General features: G+C 39.4%; 1 protein-coding gene across 4 annotated transcripts in view; it reads right to left on the bottom strand.

The window, feature by feature from the left end:
- The window catches only part of ZNF81 (zinc finger protein 81), an 86,933-nt gene extending 59,634 nt beyond the window's left edge, over nucleotides 1-27,299 (bottom strand). The window contains exons 1-3 of one of the 4 annotated variants that reach the window (XM_045470747.1): nucleotides 27,041-27,299; nucleotides 25,412-25,439; nucleotides 20,866-21,104 (exon numbers count right to left, since the gene is read on the bottom strand). In XM_045470747.1, coding sequence (XP_045326703.1) covers nucleotides 20,866-20,937 — 72 coding nt within the window. In that variant the 5' untranslated portion in view covers nucleotides 20,938-21,104; nucleotides 25,412-25,439; nucleotides 27,041-27,299. The remainder of the gene's footprint in view (nucleotides 1-20,865; nucleotides 21,105-25,411; nucleotides 25,440-27,040) is intronic. The other 3 variants (XM_045470746.1, XM_045470749.1, XM_045470748.1) reach the window with 3 other exon arrangements.
- Nucleotides 27,300-27,305: the final 6 nt, after the last annotated feature.

The raw sequence follows: 27,305 nt of genomic DNA, 5'->3' as shown, positions 1-27,305 counted from the left end.
TTTGGGTTTGTTTCAGTCAAAATTAACCTCTGGCATTATGCATCTTTCTATATCTCTCCTTCTCTTCCATTGACCTCTAACCCAACCATCTCTCGATCCAACCCTGTAAGGTGAATTGGCCCCTCATGGTGGTCCTCTCCCCTTTACATCCCCACCGTATGAACAAAGAAGATGAAATCCCTTGTTCGATTTTCAACTGTTATACTGCACTCAAGCATGTGTCATCCTTCATCAGACCCTCAGGACCAACAATCTAATCAACCATTCCCCTCAGCACATCCTGTCTGCCCTTAGTGGTCCATACTGGTATTTAAACCACCCCACACCATCAACCCCAACCTTTCGGTATATACTAACTATACCTTATTCCCCAACATAATTAATGCTTCTCTTGAAATCTCCCAACTCCACAACTCACTTCCTCAGGATCGGGTATAAAAAAATATATAGGAGCCCTCTTCATCCCTGATAACCACCATTTTCTCCTCTACCACTTTCCGATCAGCCTTACAGACTTGGCTTAGTTCTCCCTAAAGACTCTTCTGTCCTGAGGGGCCATGCCAAGGTTAACCACAGCCATTTATTAATAATGGTTCCCAGGGGTGCCCGGGTGGCTCAGTAGGTTAAGCGTCTGACTTCGGCTCAGGTCATGATCTCACAATTCATGAGTTCAAGCCTGGCGTCAGGCTTTGTGCTGACAGCTCGGAGCTTGGAGCCTACTTTGGATTCTTTATCTCCCTCTCTCTCTGCCCCTCCCCCCTCACTCGCACTCTGTCTCTCTGTCTCTCTCTCTCTCAAAAATAAAGAAACATTAAAAAAAAAAGTAACAGTTCCCACAACACAAACACTGTCTGTGACCCCTATGAAACTACTTTTTTTTATAGCTGCCAGCCTACCCCTGCCTTCCTCACATGGATCTTTCCTGTGTCTTTATAATCCTTGTCTGGGACCTTCAAATGTTGAAAATTACCACTCCCCCTGCTGACCACATGTCCCTTTGGAGACTTAAACAATCACTCCAAAATGAGGTGACTATGGGGTGTCCTTGAACCTCCCTGGGAAATCAGCAATTCTCTATGCACCATCTCTTTATTTAAATGTTTATTTTTGAGAAAGAGAGAGCACGCAAGCATGGGAGGGACAGAGAGAAAGGGAGACAGGGGATCTGAAGCAGGCTGTGCTGAGAGCAGAAAGCCCAACGCGGGGCTCGAACTCACGAATGGTGAGATCATGACCTGAGCCAAATTCAGACGCTTAACCGACTGAGCCACCCAGGCGCCCCTGGGAACCGTCTCTTTATGAGGGCCATTTCACCCACCAAAGGAATTATACCACTAGAAAAAAAAAATCCCTACTCAACCCTTGCTGAAGTAATAAATGATACCACTTCTACCTGAGGAGCACAGTGAGTACATTTAAACTCACTGGCCCAAGTCATTATGGAGAATGGTGTAGCTCTTGACCTCCTTCCTAGTGAGGGAGGCCTCTGTGCCACAGCCAACAACACATCTCATTGCACTTGGATACGCACCACGGGCCAAATAATCACTAAATTCAAGAAGGCTACTGTTTATAATCTTACCCCTTGCGGTTGGGAATGCATCCTTCCCAAAGTCTTAAATGCTACTATTCAGCCAGTCTTGACAAATGATTCAACAACAACAGACCTAAGAACAACTACTCCTCCAACTGACTGCATACAGAGGCCAAATTTGAACTGACAATTTTACCTGTGGAGACCAAATCTGGACTGAAAATCATATAGACCTGGGCATTGCTCACGTCGCCTTGTTTCCAGACAAAGTTGCTTAAGGACAACCTTATGGTTATCTTGAACAAGAGGGGGTCTGACAATGTTGAATGCTGAATTCCACCTGAGCCCTGAAAATAGCAACAGTTAAGAAATCATCTCACCCTTTTGTATTCTTGGAAATAACTTATGGCAAAGAATACCTTGCCCCATATACTTTAGATAAGACTTGCTGTCCACCTGTTCTTATAACCTCCATAAGACTCCTGAGTTTACCTGTGACAAAGCCAAACACAGACCTTTCTCCTTTTGTTGAATCTGCTGAAAGGCCAAACACAGACCTTCCAATTCCCCATTCTTTGTCTCATGAATGATTAACTGAGATTGGCAGTCTGTCCCACTTAAACTAGCTAGACACAGAGATAAACATTTTCTTTTCAGCTGAGACTTCCCCCAATGCAGAAACAATCCCACCTGTACATCGCCCTCCTATAACTTGTCTACTCCTCCCTATGAGAGTAAAAGGTAAAACCACCCTACTGAGACAGTCTGATCTTCAGATCTGGGGGGCTCTCCTTACTACAACAGCCTGAACAGAAATCAATCTCCTTTCTTGTTCGGTTTTGTCTTTAACAGGTAAAGGCTATCGGCTGGCTGACAGGTCACATTGGAAGCAATCTCAACCTGTGTCCCCTGACTGCTAGGGGTCCTACTTAGAGGGCTCCATCTGTTGTAAATGCCACTTTCATTCAGGAGGGACACCCTGGAACTGTACTTTATGTGTGGAAGCCAGACATTAACTTGCCTCCCCTCCCCCTCAAAAAAAATCATAGTGCTTTGCATCTTAGGGGTGGTCATAAGTGACCTGCAAGTGTTTATGGTAGGGACTGGTGGTTCAGGTAGCCCTTAAATGATTCTGGAGATCTCTCCAAAAGGAGGCTACTCTTGGTTTGCTAGGAGGAGCTTCCTAGAGGGATAAATGGCTTGGTGGGTTTTTTTTAATTTTTTAATGTTTATTTATTTCTGAGAGAGACAGAGACAGAATGTAAGTAGGTTAGGGGCAGAGAGAGAGGGAGACACAGAATCCGAAGCAAGCTCCAGGCTCTGAGCTGTCAGCACAGAGCCCGACGCAGGGCTTGAACCTACGAGGTATGAGATCATGACCTGAGCTGAAGTCGGATGCTCAACTGACTGAGCCACCCAGGTGCCCCAATGCCTTGGTATTTATGTGCACACTTAGGGAAGTTGTTCCTATCACAGGAATCATCCATAGAAAAGGTGGTTAAGAAGGGCACCTGAGTGGCTCAGTCGGTTAAGCATCTGACTTCAGCTCAGGTCATGATCTCCCAGTTCCTGGGTTCGAGTCCCGTGTTGGGCTCTGTGCTGGCAGCTCAGAGCCTGGAGCCTGCTTTGGATTCTGTGTCTCCCTCTCTCTCTCTGCTCCTCCCTGCTTGTGTTCTCTCTCTTTCTCTCTCTCTGAAAAATAAATAAAACATCAAAAAAAAATTAAAAGAAAAAGAAAAGGTGGTTAAGACGTTTGTGCTTGATTTTAGCTGAGGTGATCAATCATACTACCTTGGCCTTGGAGGGTGTTCTGGTCAGCCTCAGCTTACTGTCCAGGGTTGTCACAGATGATGAAATTGCCAAGGCAGAATCTGTGCAATTGCTAATACATGCTGTGGCACCTGGATTAGTGTCTCAGGCCAAGCAGAAAGGTTAATACAGAAACTTAAGGAGAAAAGCACCTGGCTTTGAAAGGTAAACCTTAAGGACTCACGGGGTACGTTCAGCTGATGGAGTCTGGAACCCTGGAGGTCATGGTTGAGCAAAATACTGCACAACGGCCTCATTCTGCCACTTCGGGTCCTGTTGATAATAACTTCAACTAAGTGCTGCATGAGACAACAGATTTGGCCCTAGCCTCCCTCAGTCAGATTAATCAGAGTGGCCAATGGAATAGTGTACCCATGAGAAAATTTGCAGAAGGCAAGACAATATAGAAATGAGGGGTGGACACTGTTGGGAGACAATTCTCCATGGGACTCTCACACTTCTACATGTCTTGTGGGCACAAGCACAGACTGCCCTTTTGCTCTGGACTATCACTTCAAGGATGTTCTCATTGCAAACAGCCTTGGAACATATGTGTGCCCCGCTCCAGGGCAAAGGATAGGTTTGCTTACTACTCATTATAAAAGACTCAGGTGGGGACGCGTAAGTGGCTCAGTGGGTTAAGCGCCCAACTTTGGCTCAGGTCATGATCCCGCAGTTTGAGGATTCGAGCCCCTCATCAGGCTCGCTGCTTTTAGCGCAGAACCCGCTTTGGATCCTCTGTCCCCCTCTCTCAGCTTCTCCTCTGCTTGTGCACGCATGCACGCTCCCTTGCTCTCTCAAAAATAAACATTAAAAAAAAAAGATTCGGGTAATCTAAGTAACCCACTGTGTGTGCAAGTGTCACGTGGTCCTCTTCATGTCACCCTGTAGGAACTGGGACTTAGGGAACTGGCACGAATGCCAAGGGTATTAAGTCCTCTTTCTCTGACCCAGAAGTCTCACGTTTTCTGCCAGCATCCAGGCCACTGTGGCAGGCTTGTTTGTTAGCTTGCAAGTAGATAAAATCTCAGACCCTTCCCATTCTTGACAGAGACACAGGAACAAAATGCAATGGCACGGATGGAGCGAGGGAGTAGCACGCTAAGCGAAATAAGTCAGAGAAAGACAAATACCATGTTATTTCTCTCCTATGTGGAATTTAAGAAACAAGACAAATGAGCAAAGGGGGAGAGAGAGACAGAGAGAGACAGAGAGAAATCAAGAAACAGACTCTTAACTATAGAAAACAAACTTCTGGTTACCAGAAGGGAGCTGGGGGGGCGGGGAATGGGTGAAATAAGGGATGGGGATTCAGGAGTGCCCTCGTCCTGAGGAGCACCGAGTGATGAATGGAAGTGTTCGAATCACTATGTTGCACAGCTGAACCTAATATAACACTGTATGTTAACTAACTGGAATGAAAATAAAAACTGAAAAAAAATGCAATGTGTGCACTTCATGTGGATTCTGATTTGAAGTAACCAACTTTGAAAAGACACTTGCTTCAGCTGCGTTAAAAACTGGTGTAATATTGGGGCATCTGGGTGGCTCGGTCAGTCAAGCATCTGACTTCGGCTCAGGTCATGATCTCACAGTTCGTGAGTTCCAGCCCCACGTTGGGCTCTGTGCTGACAGCTCAGAGCCTGGAGCCTGCTTTGGATTCCGTGTCCCCCTCTCTCTCTGCCCCTCCCCTGCTCATGCTTGGTCTTTGTCTCTCTCTCTCAAAAAAAAAAAAAAAAATTAACATTTTTTTTTTAAATTGGTGTAATATATTGGCAGACCTCAATAAAAAAAAGTGAAAAAACAAACAAACAAGAAATAATATAGAAATGATGTCTAGAACAATTCCTGCCCGGAGAACAGGGGACAGAGAAAGAATTATGACTAGTAAACAAAGTGAGGTGGAAATGAAGACTTTCAAATCTGCTAGAGAAAAAAAACAACAAAAACAGGGAAGACAGGAAATTCAATATACATATAATTTGTGTCCCTAGACTGACCCAAACAAATTGAACAGACAAGCTCTCAAATAAAATTCAAGGAAAGCTTACAACAAATAAAAGAACTCTTGAAATAGCAGTATACAAATCTTGTCATTACTCATACTGGGCAGTTAGTAGATACTGTTTCAATAATTGGAATATTAATTATATTTTTATAATAGTAACCACTGAAAGAACCAAAAAAGAATTCAACCCTCCCAAATTACTAGAAGGAACTCAAAATAAAGCAAAACAGACCACGTAGTGAAAGATATTTTAAAAAGCAGCATTAGGGGCGCCTGGGTGGCGCAGTCGGTTAAGCGTCCGACTTCAGCCAGGTCACGATCTCACGCTCCGTGAGTTCGAGCCCCGCGTCGGGCTCTGGGCTGATGGCTCAGAGCCTGGAGCCTGTTTCCGATTCTGTGTCTCCCTCTCTCTCTGCCCCTCCCCCGTTCATGCTCTGTCTCTCTCTGTCCCAAAAATAAATAAACGTTGAAAAAAAAAAAAAAGCAGCATTAAAATTAGAAGACGTCAGGGGCACCTGGGTGCGCTCAGTCAGTAAAGCATCTGACTCTTGATTTCGGCTCAGGTCATGCTCTTACAGTTTGCAGGTGCAAGCCCTGCATTGGGCTCTACGCTCACAATGTGGAGCCTGCTTGGGATTCTCTCTCTCCCTCTCTCTCTCTCTCTCTCAAAAATAAACATTTTTTTTAAATTAGAAGACATATAAAACACACTGTTCATATGTTGTATAGCAAAAATGCTCTACAAAAACGACTCAGAGTGATAATGATAAAAAGGATGAGCAAATGCCAGCAGAAAGGAAGCAAGGTCTCCATTTTAATATCAATCAGAAGAGAATTCTGGGACAACAAAATTAAATAAGACAGAGGAAGACACTTTCTAAATAAAAGACTCAATCCAAAATAAAGAATTCTGGACATCATCAATGTATAAAGACGCACCCACAAGAAGGAAGCAAGGTCTCCATTTCAGTATCAGTCAGAGGTCAATTCTGGAAAAGTATGAAACAAGACACAGGAAGGCAATATATAAAGATAAAGGACTCAATTCAAAATGAAGAATTCTGGATGTCATTGATCAAACCCCATTGTGTCAGTGACAATCCCTACTGTGAGTCTGGGGAAGGAACCGAAGTGTGAAATGCTCAACTTTGATACTTTTTAAAATCAAGAATGGATGTTGAATTTTATCAAATCACTTTTCTCCAATGGTATGTTAATATGGTGAATTACCTAGAGATTTCATAATATTGAACCATGTGCTCAGAAAGAAAGCATTTTTAAGGAACTGCTAGATTCCGTTTGATAATATTTCATTTATAATTGCCCCGTCACTATGCACAAGCGAGACTGATCTGTAGCGGGTGTTCCCTTGGTCAGGCTTCTGTACCAAAACATTAAACAGAAAGTATAATAGACCCTAGGGAAAGCAGGATTCTCGCAGGGATATAGAGTATGTAGGGAGAATGGAGGCTTGGAGCCCAAGAAACAAAGAGTTGAGGGCTGGGAGGTTGGGTTAACAGACTCCTAGGATGGGCAGAGAGGAACGGTACAATGGGGGAGGGCTATAGGGGGAGTGACACCCCCAACCCCAGTTTGAGGAACCAAGTCCCTGGCCAAAAACCCAACCAACAGGAGAGGACATTAAACATATATAGAGCAGAAGGTCTTGTCTGTGAGCTTACAGGAATTACTTATCTGGTGAAACACCTTGGCCGGAAGTGGATCAGGAGTCGAGGGGAGAATTTTTGACATGACAAATGTGACTGCACATTATATGCTTTGGGAAGGTACCAGCACAGAAGAGGAAAGGTGATGATACAGGAAAGAGAGGAGATACCTATATGGGGGGTGGGAAGGGGTTCAGTGGAGAGCTCATTTCTTTTTAACAGAAAGGAAAGTTCATGGGCACAGGGAGGGCAGATGTAAAGGCATTCAACCCTATCATTTTCCCTCTACCTGCAAGTTTTGCTTTACTGCGTAAACTTAAAAATGTGCCACTTGAAGCTCACCTGTTATGGACTGGATGCTTGTGTCCTCCTAAAATTCCTATGTTGAAGCCCTGATCCCAATGACTTGGTATGCAGAGATATGGCCTTTGGAAGGTAATGAACACATGACCTTATGAGGATGGGGCCCTAATGATGGGATTAGACTGGGGCCTTTAATATGACTGCCCTTATAGAAAGAAACACCAGAGAACCCGTTGGCTCTCTGCAATTCCCGTCCGCGTGCACACAAAGAAGAGATCACGTGAAGAAAGTGAGATGATGGTTACCTACATGCCAGGTCCTCACTAGAACCCAACCCTGCTGGCATCAGAATCTCCGACTTCCAGTCCTCAGAATTGTAAGGGAAAAAATATTGTTGCTTAAGCCACCCGGTCTAAGGTATTTTATTATGACAGCTCGAGCTAAGACACCCTCTATGTCTTTTGTAAAATTGTTTTCTATTTAAAACATATTCATGTAGAAGCTCCTGGGTGGCTCAGTCAGTTAAATATCTGACTTCGGCTCAGATCACGATCCCATGGTTCACGGGTTTAAGCCCCACGTCAGCCTCTGTGCTGACAGCTCAGAGCCTGGAGGCTGCTTCGGATTCTGTGTCTCCCTCTCTCTCTGCCTCTCCCCTGCTCGCACTCTGTCTTCCTCAGTCTCTCAAAAAATAAATAAATGTTAAAAAAAATTAAAAACATATTCATGTAAAATATTTTAATGTTTGCAGATATTATTTATTTTTGCTAGCTTTTTGCTTTTTATTTTTAATTCTCTGTGGTTGTAGAATATTACCACCTACATTATAGCAAAGCTTTAGATTATTTTGCTTTGTGTGATCAAGGGTAGGTTAAAATGGCTAAGGGTAGAATTAACTACTTCTGCTAGTTTCTTTTTTAACGTTTATTTATTTTTGAGAAGAGAGAGACAGAGCATGAGCGGGAGAGGAGAGAGAAAGAGGGAGACACAGAATCAGAAACAGGCTCCAGGCTCTGAGCTGTCAGCACAGAGCCCAATGTGGGGCTTGAACTCACAGACCGCGAGATCATGACCTGAGCTGAAGTCGGACGCCCAACCGACTGAGCCACCCAGGCGCCCCAACTACTTCTGCTAGTTTCAATTTTACATACTTTAAGGATATATATCATCAGCTTTAAGGGTGTTGATCATTTTTATATTTCTTAGCATTTAATAGTTTGAACCATTTACCTTCATCCCTTGTGATATATTTCACCTTCCATTCCCTCTGGTCTGATATTAAAAATGCAGCTCCAGGTTTCTACTGGTTCTTATTTGCCAAGTCTATCATTTTCTATTCCTTTATTTTCACATTTCCTCCATCTTTTCATTTTAAGTGTAACTAGAGTTTATAAAATAATGCTTGACCTTGGACGGTTTTTGCTTTTCTTTCCCATCCAGTCTGAGAATCTCTTTCTTTTAAGGAATGATTTTAATGCATTCATAATATGTGATTACTATAACACTAGGACTGATTTCTGCTATTTATATAGTTCTTTTCGTTTCTTTTAATCTCCTTGACAAATCAACTTTTGGGTGTTTCCCTATTTAATGCTCATTTGAAAATTACCCATTCTATTTTCATTTTTCTGCTCACTTATTCCAGCATAAGACCATAGATATATGTATGTTTCTCTAACAAGCTCTGGCAATATCTATATCTTTCTCATAATAAGAATAACAGAGGGGTACCTAGGTGGCTCAGTCAGTTTAGCATCTGACTTTGGCTCAGGTCAGGATCTCACAGTTCATGAGTTCGATCCCCACATCAGGGCCCAATTCAGATCCACTGTCCTCCTCTCTCTCTGCACCTCCCTGACTTACACTTTCTCTCTCTCAAAAATAAACAAACATTAAAACAAAAAAACAAAAGAATAAGAGAACCACAGTATTCTTTGTTTTTCCTTTTACCCACTCTCCAACTACCTCTTGTGTATAGAATTATAATTTCAGGTCCAATTTGTGATGATATACACTCATATATTTGCATTGTTATTTTTCCTTTAGATAATAGAAACAAAAACTGATGTCAAGAATATATTTGAAGAAAATATTAACACACTAATGGGAAATGCAAAGATTACTTGAAAAAATATACATGACATACCTTATTCTTTAGCAGGAAATCTGAATCGTCATAAAGGGACAAATGATTCTACCTTAAAATATAAATGTAATGCAAGCTCATTGACAACAGCAAGGAGATTTGTTTTTAAATTTGGCAAGCTGATTATAAATTGTGTACAGAAATTAAAACAATCAAAAGTACAGTATATTTCTGATAAAGAAGGGTAATCAGAGACTTAGTCCTACAATCTATTAGAATAAATTATAAATATAGGGGAATTAGAATCACAAAGATTATGACTATTATTAGATCAATGGAACAGAATAAGGTCCATAAATACACCCAGAGTTACATATTAGAATATATACATACACTAATGTAGTATTGTATGTTAGTGGGGAAAATATAGGTCATTCAATAAATGGTGTTGGGACAGATCAATAGGCATCTTGAAGAAAATGAAAATGGATCTCTACCTTGGGGTGCCTGGGTGGCTCAGTTAAGCGTCTGACTTTAGTTCAGGTCATGATCTCATGGTTCCTGGGTCTGAGCCCCACACCGGGCTCTGTGCCTGGAGCCTGCTTCAGATTCTGTGTCTCCCTCTCTCTCTGCCCCTCCCCTGCTCACGGTCTATCTCTCTCTGTCTCTCAATAATAAATAAATGTTTAAAAAAAAATGGATTCCTACCTAAGGCTTTAAAACAACCACCGGAAATCTAGATAGTCAGAGAAGTAGAGGTTAAAGGTAAAAACATTAAAGTACTGAAAAAAAAAAAAACTGCTCAAGCATAGCTGAGCATTGGGGAAAGCCTTCCTAGTTATGATACAAAACTTGGAGGACATAAAAGATTCATAAACACAATTACGTAAAATACCTAGAGAAAACACCAAAATTTTCATTTAAGAGACAAATGAGGACAAATATTTGGGTCTCCTATAAAAGACAAAGAGATACTCTCCTTAAGATACAAATAGCAACAACCTAGCGGTGCCTGGGTAGCTCAGTTGGTTAAGTGTCCAACTTTTTATTTTGGCACAGGTCATGATCTCATGGTTGTGAGATCGAGCCTGCATCAGGCTCTATGCTGACAGAAAGGAGCCTGCTTGGGATTCTCTCTCCCTCTCTCCCTGCCCATTCCCTGCTCGCATTCTTTCTCTCTCTCTCTGTCTGTCTGTCTCTCTCTCTCTCTCAAAATAAACATTTAAAAAATGGCAACAACCTAATAGAAAAATGGGCAAAGAAAATTTAAAAACAGCACAGGAAAAATAATATAAATGGCTCTTTTAACACAGTCAAATATATTTAACTTTGGCCATACTGAGAGTAATGCAAATTAGATCCATAATGCAAATTAGATCCATACGGAGACACCATGTTTTCATCTATCTAATGTGCCCAAAAGAAAAAACAAATATGACAAGACACTGTACTCCACCGGGTATGGTAAAAACAGGCACTCTTCTGTAACTGACAGAAACCACAAGGAAGGCCAAAATGCCAGGGTGCCTGGGTGGCTTGGTCAGCTGAGTGTCCGACTCTTGACTTCAGCTCAGGTCATGATCCGAGTGTCATGGGATCAAGCCCCAAGCTGAGCTCTGTGCTGAGTGTGGAACCTGCTTAAGATTCTCTCTCTCTCTCTCTCTCTCTCTCTCTCTCTCTCTCTTTCTCTCTCTCTCCCTCTGCCCCTCTCACTCACTCATGCATGCTCTCTCTCTCCAAAAATAAAAAAATGAAAATGCATTATTAATTTCTTCTGAGAATTCCATTTGCAGATATTTCTCTTTAAACACACTCCCTTTTGTGTCAAGTGAAATATGTATAAGGATTTTCATTGCAGCACTGTTTGTAATAGCAAAAGATTGGACATATCTTAAATGTCCATAAAGAGGAGACTGGTTATATTTTGATATATCCACATATTAGAGTAAGATTTCAATTCAGTCTTTAAAAAGAATATGTAACTCATTACATCTACTAACACTGAATGATCACCAAGATTTATTAAGTAGGAAAAGCAAATATTGAAAACTCAAAAATGGATATAGAAGTGTGAGTGTGTGTGTGTGTGTGTGTGTGTGTGTGTGTGCATCTGCCTTTGTAAAGGGTATATGGGAGATTGAGGTCAAAATTAGAGGGTATAGTCATACACTGTTGGTGGGAATGCAAACTGGTACAGCCACTGTGGAAAACAGTGTAAATGTTCCTCACAGAACTACCCTATGATTCAGTAATTGCACTACTGGATATTTCCCCCCAAAATACAAAAACACTAATTCAAAGGGATACAGGCACCCCTCTGTTTATAGCAGCATTATCTACAATAGCCAAATTATGGAAGCAGCCCAAGTGTCCACCCATAGATGAATGGATAAAAAAGATGTGGTATACACACACACACACACACACACACACACACACACACACACACACTGGAATATTACACAGCCATAAAAAAGAATGAAATCTTGCCATTTGCAACAACATGGATGGATCTAGAAAGTATAATGCTAAGTGAAAAAACCCAGTCAGAGAAAGGCAAATACCATATGATTTCACTTATATGTGGAATTTAAGAAACAAAACAAATGCGCACAGGAAAAAAGAAGAGAGAGAGAGACAAATCAAGAAAGAGACTCTCAACTATAGAGAACAAACCAATGGTTACCAGAGGGGAGGTGGGTGAGGGGTTGGGTTAAATAGGTGAAGAGGTTTAAAGAGTACACTTATCCTGATGATCCTGATCCTGAGTAATGTACAGAATTGCTGAATCGCATATTGTACAGCTGAAACTAATATGTATATTAACGATACTGGAATTAAAAGTTAAAAACTTAAAAAAATTTTTCTTTTCAAAAGATTTTATTATGAAATATAATATTCATGTAAAAATATATGAAACATAAATATTTGGCTTACTGATTATTCAAGGCAAATACCAACTAATTCTCACCCTAGTGTGGAAAGAGAACAGTGCTAGTTCCTTGCCCAGAAGCGTTCCTCATGCCTCTTTCCTCTCCCCGACCCCTAACTCCCGCCAATCAAGAAAACCACTGTCCTACCTCTGATGGTAACCACTTCCTTGATTTACTTTCTAGTTTGACAACCTCACCATACACCCCTGTACAATACAGATTTTTTTGGCCTGACTTAAACTTTATGCAAATTGAAATAACACAAATTTGTTTGTGTCTGGCTTCTTTTACTCAATATTATGTTCACTTTATTTAACCAGTCTACTGTTAATGGACATTTAAGCTATTTCTAGGTTCTGGCTGTTGCAAGTAATGTTACAGGAAGCATTTATACACGAGTCCTGGTACATCAGCCAAGGGTTTCTGTTGCACATTTTCCTGGGAGAATTGTTTCCTCATATGGTCTACACATGCTTGGAGGAAGAAGGCTAAAATGTCTTCCAAAGAGACTGTGCCAATTTATAGCCCCACCAGCAGCACAGAACTGCAGATATAAGCTAATGTATCAACAGCTGTATGCGCTGACACGAGCATATGAGCCACTGATATGGCTCTTTATCCACTCAACACTTGTCATTGTCAGTCTTCTTAATCTTAGCCATTCTGGTGACGGTGTAGTGGTATTACATTGTGGTTGAAATTGTGCATTTCCCTAATGACTAATGAGATTGAGCCCCTTCTCAGGTGTTTATTAGCTATTTGTGCATCTTCTTTGGTTACGTGTCTGTTCAAATAAAGTCTCCGAACTACTGGGTAGTCTGCTTTTTCTTACTGTTTTGTTGTTCTTTATATATTCTTATACAAGTCTTTATATATTCTTATATAAGTCCTGTCTTGTCTATTTCTTCTCCTACCCTGAGGCTTGTGATCCTCTTAATGGAAGTGATTATTGTAAAAGTCAGGGTAGTAGTTATCTTTGGGAGTAGGGAGATCCTGGAATGCTGAGTAAGGATACTTTCTAGACCTATCGTGAAAAATCACTGAGCTATACATGTGTGTTTTGTACACTTTTCTGTATGTATGTAAGATGTATTTTACAATAAAAAATTTTACATATAGGCTTAAGCTATGACCCATTAACTCCAGCCCTATATATATAGTTAAGAGACAGGGGTACACATGTACATGAGGAGACATGATAAAAAGTGTTCATGGCAGCATTGTTTGTAATTCATACTGTATTTCACCAAAAGACTTAAAATTAATAAAACTGATAAGTTTAGGAGGCCACCATTCATGAAATAAAAAGGATAAAGAATGTGTTCACAGCTGCTTTTATTTACATAAAAAAACCCTAATCATTCAGAGAAAAGTAACTAAATTGGTTAGAATATATTAGAGAGAACCAAGCTGAGAGGAGAAAGATGGTAAGAGAATTTAGACTGTACACTTTTACATTTTTAAATTTTATACAGTTTTATATTTTTTTAACTTTTGAGCCATGTGTCCATATCATTATTCAAAAAATTAAACTAAAAAACTATTACTAATATCCTTACACTGATAAGACACTACACCCATAAAGCCTTTATAAAATTCTGAAAACAGGGGGCACCTGGGTGGCTCAGTTGGTTGAGCATCGACTCTTAATTTCAGCTCAGGTCATGATCCCAGGGTCATGGGATTGAGCCCTGTGTTGGGCTCCATGCTGAGCGTGGAATCTGCTTAAGATGCGTGCTCTCTCTCTCTCTCTCTCTCTCGCCCTCTGCCCCTCTCCCCTGCTCTCTTTCTCTCTCTCTTAAATTAAAAATATTCTGAAAATAAAAAGAGCTATTTGAAATAAAAATATAAGTATTAATGAGCAACACAAAAGAAGACCTGGGAGATAATTTTTTAAAAAAAAAAAACAACTAGAAAAGAGAACAAAAGAAAAAGAAATGAAAATCAGAACAAAGAATTTTTTACAATGGAGAACCAACAACCAAATAACTGTTTTTCTGCAAAGCTGAGAAAAATGTGTGCGTGAATAGAAAAGGACTAGGCTGGAAACTAGGCTTTTAAAACTCTCCACAATTGTGGCACCTGGGTAGCTCAGTCAGTTAAGCATCCGACTTCGGCTCAGGTCATGATCTTGTGGTTTGTGGGTCAGAGCCCTGCTTTGAGCTCTGTGCTAACACCTCGGAGCCTGGAGCCTGCTTCAGATTCTGTGTCTCCCTCTCTCTGTACCTCCCCACCCCCACTCATGCTCCCTGTCTCTCAAAAATGAATAAACATTTAAAAAAATTTAACAATAAAATTCTGCACAAAAATGATTTCCAACCTAGAATTCTATAATCAGCCAAAAAGATATATTTAGTGTCAAGGTCAAGTAAGTATATTTCCGTGGCATGTATTACTTTTTTATTTCTATAAATGTACTTATACAATTATAGATAGTAAATAATATATTCTTGCATGAAATTGTCAAACATACAAAGTTTCATAAAATCTACCTGTCATGCATCCATTCTCAGGGATAGACTGAAGAATGTACTCCCACAAAATGAGGGGGTAAATCAAGAAAGAGGAAGACACAGGACCCAGGAAACAGGAAAGAAGGCAGAGGATCCCCGGGAAAGGGGATAGGACACAAGACAAGAGGTAAGAAAGATTGTTTAGGGGATGGCAAATGTATTACCAAGGTAATAGCTGCGGGTGAAGCTGAGAGCTACCTGACCAGTCTTCAGCAAGTCAACCAGCTCCAGGAGGTTGTTATGAAGATGCGTTAGTATATGTTGTGTGCATATAACACTGCTGGCACATGGTAAACATGATATGAGTGTTTATAATAATTGTCATTATGATTATTACTTAATATGTCTGAATATGCAGAGAGGAGATTTAAACAACTGTGAAGAATCTGGACTTGAATCATTGATATGTATCTAGTAAAGCAAAGAAATGACTAAACCAGAAAATTATTAATTCCAGGGAAAAGAAAGAGTTGTGCGGAAACAGTAATCACAGCATAGACACTATGTGATCCAACTCTAAATAGTCACAGTAATAAACACTTATGATGAATCTGATCAAAACAATATTTATAGGCAAACGTTTATGTTGGTGGGGGTGTATGGAAAAGCTAAATCTCCACCTTCCATAATGGAAAGTCAACAGATAATTTAAGCCAAAATTTAAAAAAAAAAAATTGAATCCATTGAAAAGATTAAGAATGTCTTCCTCCAGCAAGCTGGAATCTGGCAGAAACAAAGCAGGGAAGAACCATTCTAAAAGTCAATTTAGACCTGAGTGGCTCAGTCGGTTAAGGAACCGACTGGCTCAGGTTATGTTCTTGTAGTTCGTGAATTTGAGCCCGCATTGGGCTCTGTGCTGACAGCTCAGAGCCTGGAGCCTGCTTCGGATTTTGTGTCTGTCCCTCCCCCGCTCATGCTCTGTCTGTCTCTCTTTCTCTAAAATAAACAAACATTTGGGGCGCCTGGTTGGCTCAGTGGGTTAAGCTTCTGACTTTGGCTCAGGTCATGATCTCACGGGGTTCATGAGTTTGAGCTCCACCTCGGGCTCTCTGCTGCCAGCGCAGAGCCTGCTTCAGATTCTGTCTCCCTCTCTCTCTGCTCCTCCCCTACTCATGCTCATGCTCTCGCTCTCTCTCTCTCTCAAAAATAAACAAACATTTAAAAAAATAAAAAAAAGCTTGTTCCTGAAAGGAACAGTATTCTGGAGCCAACTGGCTGGCAGTAAAGAGGGAATCACAGTATACAAAAAAACCCATCAAACTCCAGAGGAACTTAAACTACAAAATCCAGGTCATTATAGTAACTGTACTGGGTTATAATGGAAAAAAAAAAGTTAAAAACGTGTAAGTAGGGGTGCCTGGGTGGCTCAGTCAGTTAAGCATTCGACTTCAGCTCAGGTCATGATCTCATGGTTCATGAGTTAGAGCCCCACGTAGGGCCCTGTGCTGACAGCTCAGAGCCTGGAGCCTGCTTCACATTCTGTGTCCCCCTCTCTCTCTGCCTGTCCCCCACTCACACTCTCTTTCTCTCTCTCTCCCTCTCCCTCTCTCTCTCAAAAATAAATATTAAAAAACTAAGAGGAAAAAAATAAACATTAAAAATGAAATAAAATAAAATACGACTTACAGAACTGTTTGACACCCTTTACCACTTGTAAATAAAACAAAAAACTAATTTCAAATTAGAAAGTGGCAAAAAATATTCACAAAAATATACAAGAACCATAAAGGGTCATGAAACTTAATATTAAAAAAAAAACTTAAAAAAACCCATAAGCTATGAAACTAGAAATCAAGTAGAAACACTCTGGAAAGAACACAAACACATGGAGGCTAAACAACATGCTATTAAGCCACAAATAGTTCAACCAAGAAATCAAAGAGGAAATCAAAAAATACATACAGACAGATGAAAATGAAAACACAATGGTCCAAAATCTTTGGGACTCAGCAAAAGCACCTCTAAGAGGGAAGTTTATAGAGATACAAGCCTATCTCAAGAAGCAAGAAAAATTTCAAGTAAACAACCTAACCTTACATCTAAAGGAGCTAGAGAAAGAAGAACAAACAAAGCCCAAAGCTAGGGAAGGAAGGAAATAATAAGTATTAGACCTGAAATAAATGGGATAAAGACCAAAAATAAAACCCAATAGAAAAGATCAATGAAACCAAGAGCTGGTTCTTTGAAAAGATCAACAAAATTTATAAACCTTGAATCAGACTCATCAAGAAAAAAGAATATTCAAATAAATAAAACCAGAAAAGAAAAAGAAGAAATAAGAAGTGACATCACAGAAATACAAAGGATCGTAAGAGAATATTATCAAAAATTACATTCCAACAAATTGGACAAGCAAGAAGAACTAGATACATTCCTAGAAACATATGATCTCCCAAAACTGGATCCAAAAGAAACAGAAAATTTGAACAGACTAATTATCAGCAATTAAACTGAATCAGTAATCAAAAAACACCCAACAAACAAAAGTCCAGGACCAGATGGCTTCACAGGTGAAATGTTTAAAAAAGAGTTACTAGGGGCGCCTGGGTGGCGCAGTCGATTAAGCGTCCGACTTCAGCCAGGTCACGATCTCGCGGTCCGTGAGTTCGAGCCCCGCGTCGGGCTCTGGGCTGATGGCTCAGAGCCTGGAGCCTGTTTCTGATTCTGTGTCTCCCTCTCTCTCTGCCCCTCCCCCGTTCATGCTCTGACTCTCTCTGTCCCAAAAATAAATAAAAACGTTGAAAAAAAATTTAAAAAAAAAATAAAAATAAAAAATAAAAAAGAGTTACTACCTATTCTCAAACTATTCCAAAAAATAGAAGGGGGAAGAAAACTTCCAAGTTCATCCTACAGCATTTCCCTGATACCAAAACCAGACAAGGACACTACAAAAAAAGAAAAATACAGGCCAATATTTCTGATGAACATAGATGCAAAAATCCTCAACAAAATATTAGCAAATGGAATCCAACAATATATTAAAATCCTAACCCATAATCAAGTGAAATTTATTCCATATATCACATTAACAAGAGAAAAGATAAAAACTATATGATCATTTCAATAAATGCAGAAAAAGCATTTGACAAAATACAGTATTCATTCATAATAAAAACTCTCAATAAAGTGGGTTTAGAGGAAACATGCTTCAACATAATAAAGGCCATACATGAAAAACCCACAGCTAACATCATAGTTAATGGTAAGAAACTGAAAGCTTTTCCTCTAAGATCAGGAACAAGACAAGGATGTCCACTCTCACCACTTTTATTCAACATAGTACTGAAAGTCCTAACCACAGCAATCAGACAAGAAAAAAGACATAAAAGGCAGCCAAATGAGTAAAGAAGAAGTAAAATATCACTATTTGCAGATGACATGATACTCTATATAGAAAACTCTATAAAGACTTCACCAAAAAACCAGTAGAACTGAAAAATAAATTCAGTAAAGCTACAGAATACAAAATCCATATATAGAAATCTGTTGCATCTCTATATACTAATAACGAAGTAGCCAAAAAAGAAATTGAGAAAACAATCCCATTTACAATTGTACCAAAAAAGAATAAAATACCTAGGAAAAAATTTTACCAAGGAGGTAAATGATCTGTACTCTGCAAACTATAAAACATTGGTGATAAAAAAAAAAAAAAAAAAAAGAAAAGAAAAGAAAAGAAAATAACACCACCAGGGGCGCCAGGTAGCCCAGAAGATTAAGCATCTGACTCTTATTTTGGCTCAGGTCATGACCTCACAGTTTCATGAGTTCAAGCCCCACATCGAGTTCTGTGCTGGCAGCACGGAGCCTGCTTGGGATTCTCTCTCATCCTCTCTCTCTGCCCCTTCCCCATTCGTGTTGTCTCTGTCTCTCTCAAATAAATAAGTAAACTTAAAAAAATTGAAAAAAGAAAATGACACAAACAAAAGGAAAGATACACTCAGATCATGGTTTGGAAGAATTAATATTTTTAAAATGTCCATATTACCCAAAGTGAGCTATAGATTCAATGCAATCCCTTCAAAATAGCAACAATTTCCACAGAACTAGAATAAATATTCCTAAAATTTGTACGGAACCACAAGACACCAAATAGCCAAAGCAGCCTTGGGAAAGAAGAACTAAGCTGCAGGTTTCACAATCCTGGATTTCAAGATCTACTACAAAGCTGTAATAATCAAAATATCATAGTACTGACAGAAAACCTGACACACAGATCAATGGAACAGGAAAGAGAGCCCAAAAACAAACCCACATGTATACGGTCAATTGGTCTATAACAAAGGGAGGTAAGAATATAGAATAGGGAAAAGACTGTCTTTTTCAGTAAATGGTACTGGGAAAACTGGACAGCTACATGCAAAAGAACGAAAATGGGCCACTTTCTTACAATATATGCAAAATAAACTCAAAATGGATTGAAAACCTAAATGTAAGACCTGAAACCATAAAACTTCTAAAAGAAAACGCAGGCACTAATCCATATTTATGGATATTTCTCCTGAGGCAAAAGAAACAAAAGCAAAAATAAACTACTGGGACTATACCAAAATAAAAAGGTTTTGCACAGCAAAGGAAACCATCAACAAAACAAGAAGGCAACCTAGCGAATAGGAGAGGATACTTAAAAATATATATCCAATAAGGGGTTAATATCCAAAATATATAAAGGACTTATACAATTCAACACCAAAAAGGTCCAAATAATCTGATTCAAATCTAGGCAGAGGACCTACATAGACATCTTCCCAAAAAAGACGTCCAGATGGCCAACAGGCACATGAAAAGATGCTCAACATCACTAATCATCAGGAAAGTGCAAATCAAAACCACAATGAGATGTAACCTGACACCAGTCAGAATGGCTAGAATCAAATAATAAGTGTCGGTGATGATGTGGAGAAAAGGGAACCTTCGTGCGCTGTTAGTGGGAATGTAAATGGGTACTACCACTTTGGAAGACAGTAATTTAATTACTCAAAAAATTAAAAATAGAATTACCATATGATCCACTGATTCCACTACTGTGTATTTACCCAAAGACAATGAAAATACTTATTCAAAAAGATATATGCACCCCTATGTTTATTGCAGCATTATTTACAATAGTCAAGATAAGGAAGCAACCCAAGTGTCTGTCAATAGATGAATGGATAAAGAAGATGTGGTACACACACACACACACACACACACACACACACACACACACCATAAAGAATGGAATATTACTCAGCCATAAAAACGAATGAAATCTCGATGCACCTAGCTGGCTCAGTCAGTGGCGTGTGTGACTCTCGATCTCGGGGCTGTGGGTTTGAGCCCCACACTGGGTGTAGAGATTACTTAAAAATAAAATCTTTTAAAAAAGAATGAAATCTCACCATTTATGACAACATGAATGGACCTAGAGGCTATTATGCTAAGTGAAATAAGTCAGACAGAGAAAGTCAAATACCATAGGATTTCACTGATCTGTGGAATCTTAAGAACAAAACAAAACAAACAACCCCAAAACCAAAACAAACAGATTCTTAAAGACAGAGAACAAACTGGTGGTTGCCAGAGGAGAGGTCAATGGGGGAATGAGCAAAATAGATAAGGGGGAGTAAGAGGTACAAACCTCTAGATATAAAATAAATAAGTCACAGGGATGAAAAGTACAGCATAGGGAATAGATCAGTAATACTGTAATAACATTGTATGGTGACAGATGGTGAGTACACTTATTGTGGTATCTAGTAATGTATAAAACTTTCCAATCAATATGTTGTACATCTGAAACTAATAGAATATCCTACGTTAATTATAGCTCAATTTAAAAAAGTCCATAAGCTAAGATAAATAAAACAGCAATAGACAAGAGAAGGAAATTCACACAAGGGAAAGGAATGACCAATAAAAATTCCCTCATTATGCTGCTTGATTAAAATACAAGTTGTACAAATTAAAATAATCAGATACTATCTTTCATTCTGGATGAATTCCTGCCCCTGGGCACCCTTTCCTCCTCACCTCACACGGGTTGTCACATCTCCCCACAGCCAGAGCCAGAGATGGCCCGGGAGAGCTCTGGTTGGCTGGCATGTTCCCGCTGGGCCTCAGCCCTCCAGCTCTCTTCCTGATGCTCCTCCCAAGAGCCAGAAGCCAGGTGGGGTCCGTGGACTCAAACAGAGCTGCTGGGGCCGGAAGGAAGTTTCTGCAGCCTCCACTATGGGGTCTGGCCCACGGGCTCAACAGAGACTCCAAGAAACCTGGAAAGACAGAGTCCACATAGTCAGTCATTCAGCAGTCACCCCATGAACACTTCCTGGAGGCACCCAAGTACAGTTCCTGGCACTGGATACTGCGGGGTAGACAAAGTCTGGTCAATATCGATTCTGGTTATTCGTCAAAATGGAATATGAGCAAGACCATGAGATTTAGATTAAAATTAATAAAGGCTTACATTCTAGCTCTGCCAACTTTTAGCTACGAGAGTATAAAAATGTTTCTTCATTTTCTCTCTCTCAAAAATATTTTTTAAAAATTAAAAGGGGCACCTGGGTAGCTCAGTCGGTTGAGTGTCCGACTTCGGCTCCGGTCATGATCATGCAGTTTGTGGGTTTGAGCCCCACATCGGGCTAGCCTACTGCTGTCAGCGGGGAGCCCCCTTCAGATCCTCTGTCCCCCACTCTCTGCCCCTCCTCCACTTGCACTCTCTCAAAAATAAACATGTCAAAAAATGTTCCTTCATTTTCTTTTCAAAATGAGTCAAAACTACCTCATGAGGCTGTGAAAATTAAATGCAGTGCTGTTCATAAGACACTTAGCACCAGGCTGGCCCAAGTAAAACACTTAATTCATATTAGCAAGCATTGTGATTACACGGAATCACGGAATATGCAAAAGCAGGTACCTCCCTGAATTTGCACAACAATCCTGTCCCCTACATGTTGCCATAATCATTATTATTTCATTTTATGCATACAGAAACAGGGATTTAGTGATGTTAAGTCAAACCCAGTCTACCTGGCTTCAAAGCTCACATTCTCAACACTACAACACAGTACCTTTTGTGTGGTCGGCTTAAAATAAACATGGTTCTGTTTAACAGATGTTGAAAACATGACTGCGGTTTGGAATAAAAAAAAGAGGAAAGTTTCTTAAAACAGAAGAGATATGCCATAAGGAAAATATTAATAGCCTGGGACTGTAATGTTTTAATTACTTCAAAATATTCAGAGGTAAAACTGTTTCTCCTTTTACGGGGTCTAGGGAGGAGAGGATGTCTCTGTGTCTATGTTGAGGAACAATTTTATTCTGATCAACTAATGGAAGCACTATAGATTTAGTCATTCTTGGTAGGAAAGGGAAAGTATCCTTTATAAAATGAAGAGGAACGGAAGTAAGAAAGACAACAAAAATAAGAAATGGGATAAAGAGGCAACAAGAAAGTAAATAAGGAGTAAAATAAAAGGCATGATCAAGTTGAATTTTAAATACATAAACATGTTATACCAAAGAAAGAGGGACTATGCTTTCTTTTCTTATGCGCATTAACTTTTATAAAATTCCACCAAATAGTTTGGCCAGGAAGGAAATCTGGTAGATGTTTTTATACTGGGAATTGACAGGCTACATTGTCTGATCATAGTATAAGATGTTCAATATAGGGGCGCCTGGGTGGCTCAGTTGATGAAGTGTCCAACTTCAGCTCAGGTCACGATCTCGCTGTTCGTGAGTTCAAGCCCCACACTGGGCTCTGTGCTGACAGCTCAGAGCCTGGAGCCTGCTTCGGATTCTGTGTCTCCCTCTCTCTCTGCCCCTCCCATGTTCACCCGCTCTCTCTCTCAAAACTAAATAAACATTAAAAAAATTTTTTTAAGATGTTCAATATCATTAGTCATTACGGAAATGCAAAGCAAAACCAAAATATTCTATTCATTAGGAGACTGCTTCACATCCATCAGGATGGCTAAAATAAGGGGGGGGGGGAAGACAGTAGTAACAGGCATTGGTGAGATGCAAATCAATTGGATCATATATTGTCAGTGGAATTGTAAAATGGGATAGCCACCCTGAAGAACAGTTTGGCAGTTCCTCAAAATGTTACTCATAGAGTCACCATATGATCCAGCAATGCCACTCCTAGGTACCTAGCCAAGAGAAATGGAAACACACGTCTGCTCCAAAACTTATATACACAACTATTCACAGCAGTATTATTCACAGTAGCCAAAGTCTGGAAACCACATAAATGTCCATCATCTGAAAATGGATAACCAAAGTTTAGTATAGCCATACAATGGAATATCATGTGGCAATAAAAAAGAAGTATTAATACATGCTACAACATGAATAAACCATGAAATCACTATCTTACTTGAAAGAAGCCAGTCACACAAGACCACAGATTTTATGATTCCACTTATGTAAAATATTCAGAATAAGCAAATACATAGACCCAGAAACTTGATTAGTAGTTGCCTAGGCTGGGAGTGTGGGGTGGCGTGAATGGTGAATATCTGCTAATGTGTACCAGGTTTCTTTCCTGGGGTATTGAAAATGCTCTAAAATTAGACTGTGATAATAATGATTTCACAACTCTGTGAATGTACTAAAAACCACTGAACTGTATACTTTAAATGGATGACTTTTATGTTACTGGAATATATCTAAATCTATTTTGTATATCTAAATAAATCTGATTTATTTTTTAATTTGTACTTTTTTAAATAAATCTGTTTTAAAAGAAAAGGAAGGCATTCCTAAATAATCCAGGGTAAATGGGAAGTCAATACAGAAGCCACACAATTTTTACCAGAAGTCATGGGACACACTAAAGTCATATAGAATGAAATTTACACCTTTAAATGGTTGGTTTTAATTAAAAATAAATATAACAACAAAAGAACTATGTGTTCAGCCTAAAACATTAGAATTAGAAAAAACAAAACTAGGCAAAGCCCCCTCCACCAAAAAAATAAAGTAGTTGCTAATAAAAATAAAATCTTAAATAATTCAAATAAATATAATAAGGGGTTTAAAGAAAACAAAGAGCTAGTCCTTTGAAATGACCAATGTCAGAGATAATCCCATGGCAAACCAGATAAAGGAGGATAGCTTAAAACATATAATAGGTATAGATATATAGATATAGATGTAGATATAGATGTAGATATAGATATAGATATCTTTCCCAGATAAGGCAGTGTTTCAAACTACTTATTGTGGGATATTATGCATAACTGTATAGCAACATATTTTCATATTGATGTGAAACAGGTGCTTCCCTAGCGAGGTGTAAATTAACAAAGTTAATACAGGGAAAAAACAAAAGAGAACAATAAATGTATAAGAGACCAGGAAAAAAATGACATCACACAACAAATACAAATAGTAAGACTCTGAGATGTAGAAAGGAAAGGCAGATAGCCCATGGATCTCAGGGTCTGAGGAACAACACAGTGGTGAGTTCCCTAGGTTTCCTTTCCTTTTCCTCCCATATATCACAAACAGGGCACTGGAGAAGCCTATAACTCAGAACTGTCAACAGGTACAGAGACAAAAACTCTGAGAAAAGCCTACTTCCCTTAATCAAAGGACCAAGAAAAGGGTGGACTAACTAAACATATCCATCCCATTCCAGCCAAATACTAACAGAATACACTTTCTCTTCAAGCACCCATGCAATATTCTCCAATACCTACCACACCCAGGGTCATTAAACAAACCTCAGTAAATTGAAATCATATAGTGTATGTTCTCTAATATCATCAAACTGGAAATCAATACAGAAAGATAACAGGAAAGTGTCTAAACACTTGGAAATCAAACAATAATTTCTTTTTTTTTTTAATTTTTTTTAGCATTTATTTATTTTTGAGACAGAGACAGAGCATGAACGGGGGAGGGTCAGAGAGAGAGGGAGACACAGAATCTGAAACAGGCTCCAGGCTCTGAGCAGTCAGCACAGAGCCCGACGCGGGGCTCAAACCCACGGACAGTGAGATCGTGACCTGAGCCGAAGTTGGACGCTTAACCGACTGAGCCACCCAGGCACCCCAATAATTTCTATATAATCCATGGATCAATGGAAATTAAAAAGTAATGAATTGAAACTAAAAACACAACATATCATAATTTTTTGGATGCAGATAAAGCAGTGTTGAGAGGGAAATTTATAGTACTAAATGTTTATATTAGAAAAGAATTAAGATAGGGCATGTGGGTGGCTCAGTTGGTTGGGTGTCCAACTTCGGCTCAGGTCATGATCTCATGGTTCCTGGGTTCAAGCCCCGCATCGGGCTCTGTGCTGACAGCTCAGAGCCTGGAGTCTGTTTCAGATTCTGTGTCTCCCTCTCTCTCTGTCCCTCCCATGCTCGTGTTCTGTCTCTCTTTCTCTCAAAAATGAATAAATGTTTTAAAATTTTTTTTAAAGAAAATAATTAAGGTCTTAAATCAATAATTTAAGCTCCCATCTCAAGAAACTAGAAAACGAACAAAGAAAACTCAAAGCAAGCCAAAGGAAGGAAGTAATAAATAAAAGAGCATAAATCAATAAATTTAAAACACTTACCAAATTGTTGAATCACTCTATAGTACACCTGAAATAAACAAAAATAGTTGAGAAAAAAAATATATATGTAAACACAGGAAGAAAGAAAGAAAGAAAGAAAGAAAGAAAGAAAGAAAGAAAGAAAGAAATTGAAAACAGAAAAACAATAGAGAACAATCAATGAAACCAAAAGCTGGTTCTTTGAAAAGATTGATAAAATTGGTAATCCTCTAGTAAGACTGAAAAATATAAAAAGAAGATACAGGGGCGCCTGGGTGGCGCAGTCGGTTGAGCGTCCGACTTCAGCCAGGTCACGATCTCGCGGTCCGTGAGTTCGAGCCCCGCGTCAGGCTCTGGGCTGATGGCTCAGAGCCTGGAGCCTGTTTCCCATTCTGTGTCTCCCTCTCTCTCTGCCCCTCCCCCGTTCATGCTCTGTCTCTCTCTGTCCCAAAAATAAATAAAAAAACGTTGAAAAAAAAAAAATAAAAAAAAATAAAAAGAAGATACAAATTACCAATATCAGAACTGAAACAGAAGACATAACTACAGACGCTAAACTTTCCATTAAACGGAAAGTGAGGGAATACCATAAACAACTTAAATCCACATATATCCAACAATTTGGATGAAATAGTCCAATTCTCCACAAAACACAAACTCCCACAACTCACCCACTATTAAATAGATACTCTGAAAAAAATAATCTCAATAGTCCTATAACTACTATACAAGTTGGAGCCATAATCAAACAGCTTCCAAAAGGAAATGTTCAAGCCCAGATGGTTTCGCTGGAGAATGCTACCAAACACTTAAAGGAAAATTAGCATAACTCTACACAATCTCTTCCAGAAAATACAAAACAAAAGAATACTTCCCAACTCATTCTATGAGTTGTATATTACCCTAATTCTAAAACCAGACAAAGACAGAACAAAAAAACACACAAAACTATAGACCAGTATCTGTCATAAACTGAGTCTCAAAAATTCCTCAGAAAAAAAGCATTAGCTAATCAATTGCTGCAACATATAAAAAGAACTATACACCAAAACCAAGTGAGAATTATTCCTGGAATGTAAGGCTGGTTCAACATTCCAAAATAAAGAATAAAGAACCTAAAAATAGCCCCACACAAGTATGGCCAATTTATTTTTGACAAAGGCGCAAAACAAGTCAAGGAAGGAAGGCTAGTTTTCAACAAATGGTGCTTGAGTAATTGGACATCCAAACAGATGAGCTTCAATCTAAGTCTCACACTTTATACATTATTAACTCAAAAGGCATCATGGACAGCAGGAAAGAGAAATGCACCAATCACCATCACACTGGAGAGTTCCCTCTCCTCTGTCAGTAACAGGAGAAAAAGACAACAAAGTGCAAATTTTGTATGACACAGTTGACAACTAAACAACTAAATATTATTTCTGATTAAAATACGGAACATTTATAAAAATTAACTATGGCCTAGACCATGAGTGTCTTCCTATTTCAAGGAGGGAGCTTCACGTAGCCACTTTTCTTACCACAGAAGACTAAGGTTAGAAATCTATTAAAAAGATAAACTTTTGGAAACTAAAAACGCACTTCTAAGTAACTAGGGCAGAAGAAAAATCAACTCTTAGGGAACACTCAGAACATAATGCACCAAACCTTGTGGGTCTTGGAGTGAAGTTCAGGATCTTAACGTTGACAGAAGAGGAAAATAATGATCGAATCATCCAACTACGGTTAGACAACCGATTCTACCACTGACCACACAGAACTCCCCAACACTCACCCTCCCTGGGGACCCATCACCTCCACATCCCTCCGACACAGTGCAAAGAGATCCTCCCGACAACTATTGAACCACTGCTGAGAACCGTAGCTGCTTCCGGTCACCAACCCTAGCACCGCCCCTTCTCAGGGTTTGGGG

This window comes from Leopardus geoffroyi, chromosome X, assembly GCF_018350155.1.
Source record: "Leopardus geoffroyi isolate Oge1 chromosome X, O.geoffroyi_Oge1_pat1.0, whole genome shotgun sequence".
NCBI classification, from domain to species: domain Eukaryota; kingdom Metazoa; phylum Chordata; class Mammalia; order Carnivora; family Felidae; genus Leopardus; species Leopardus geoffroyi.
This window is presented reverse-complemented; position numbering and strand designations above follow the sequence as displayed.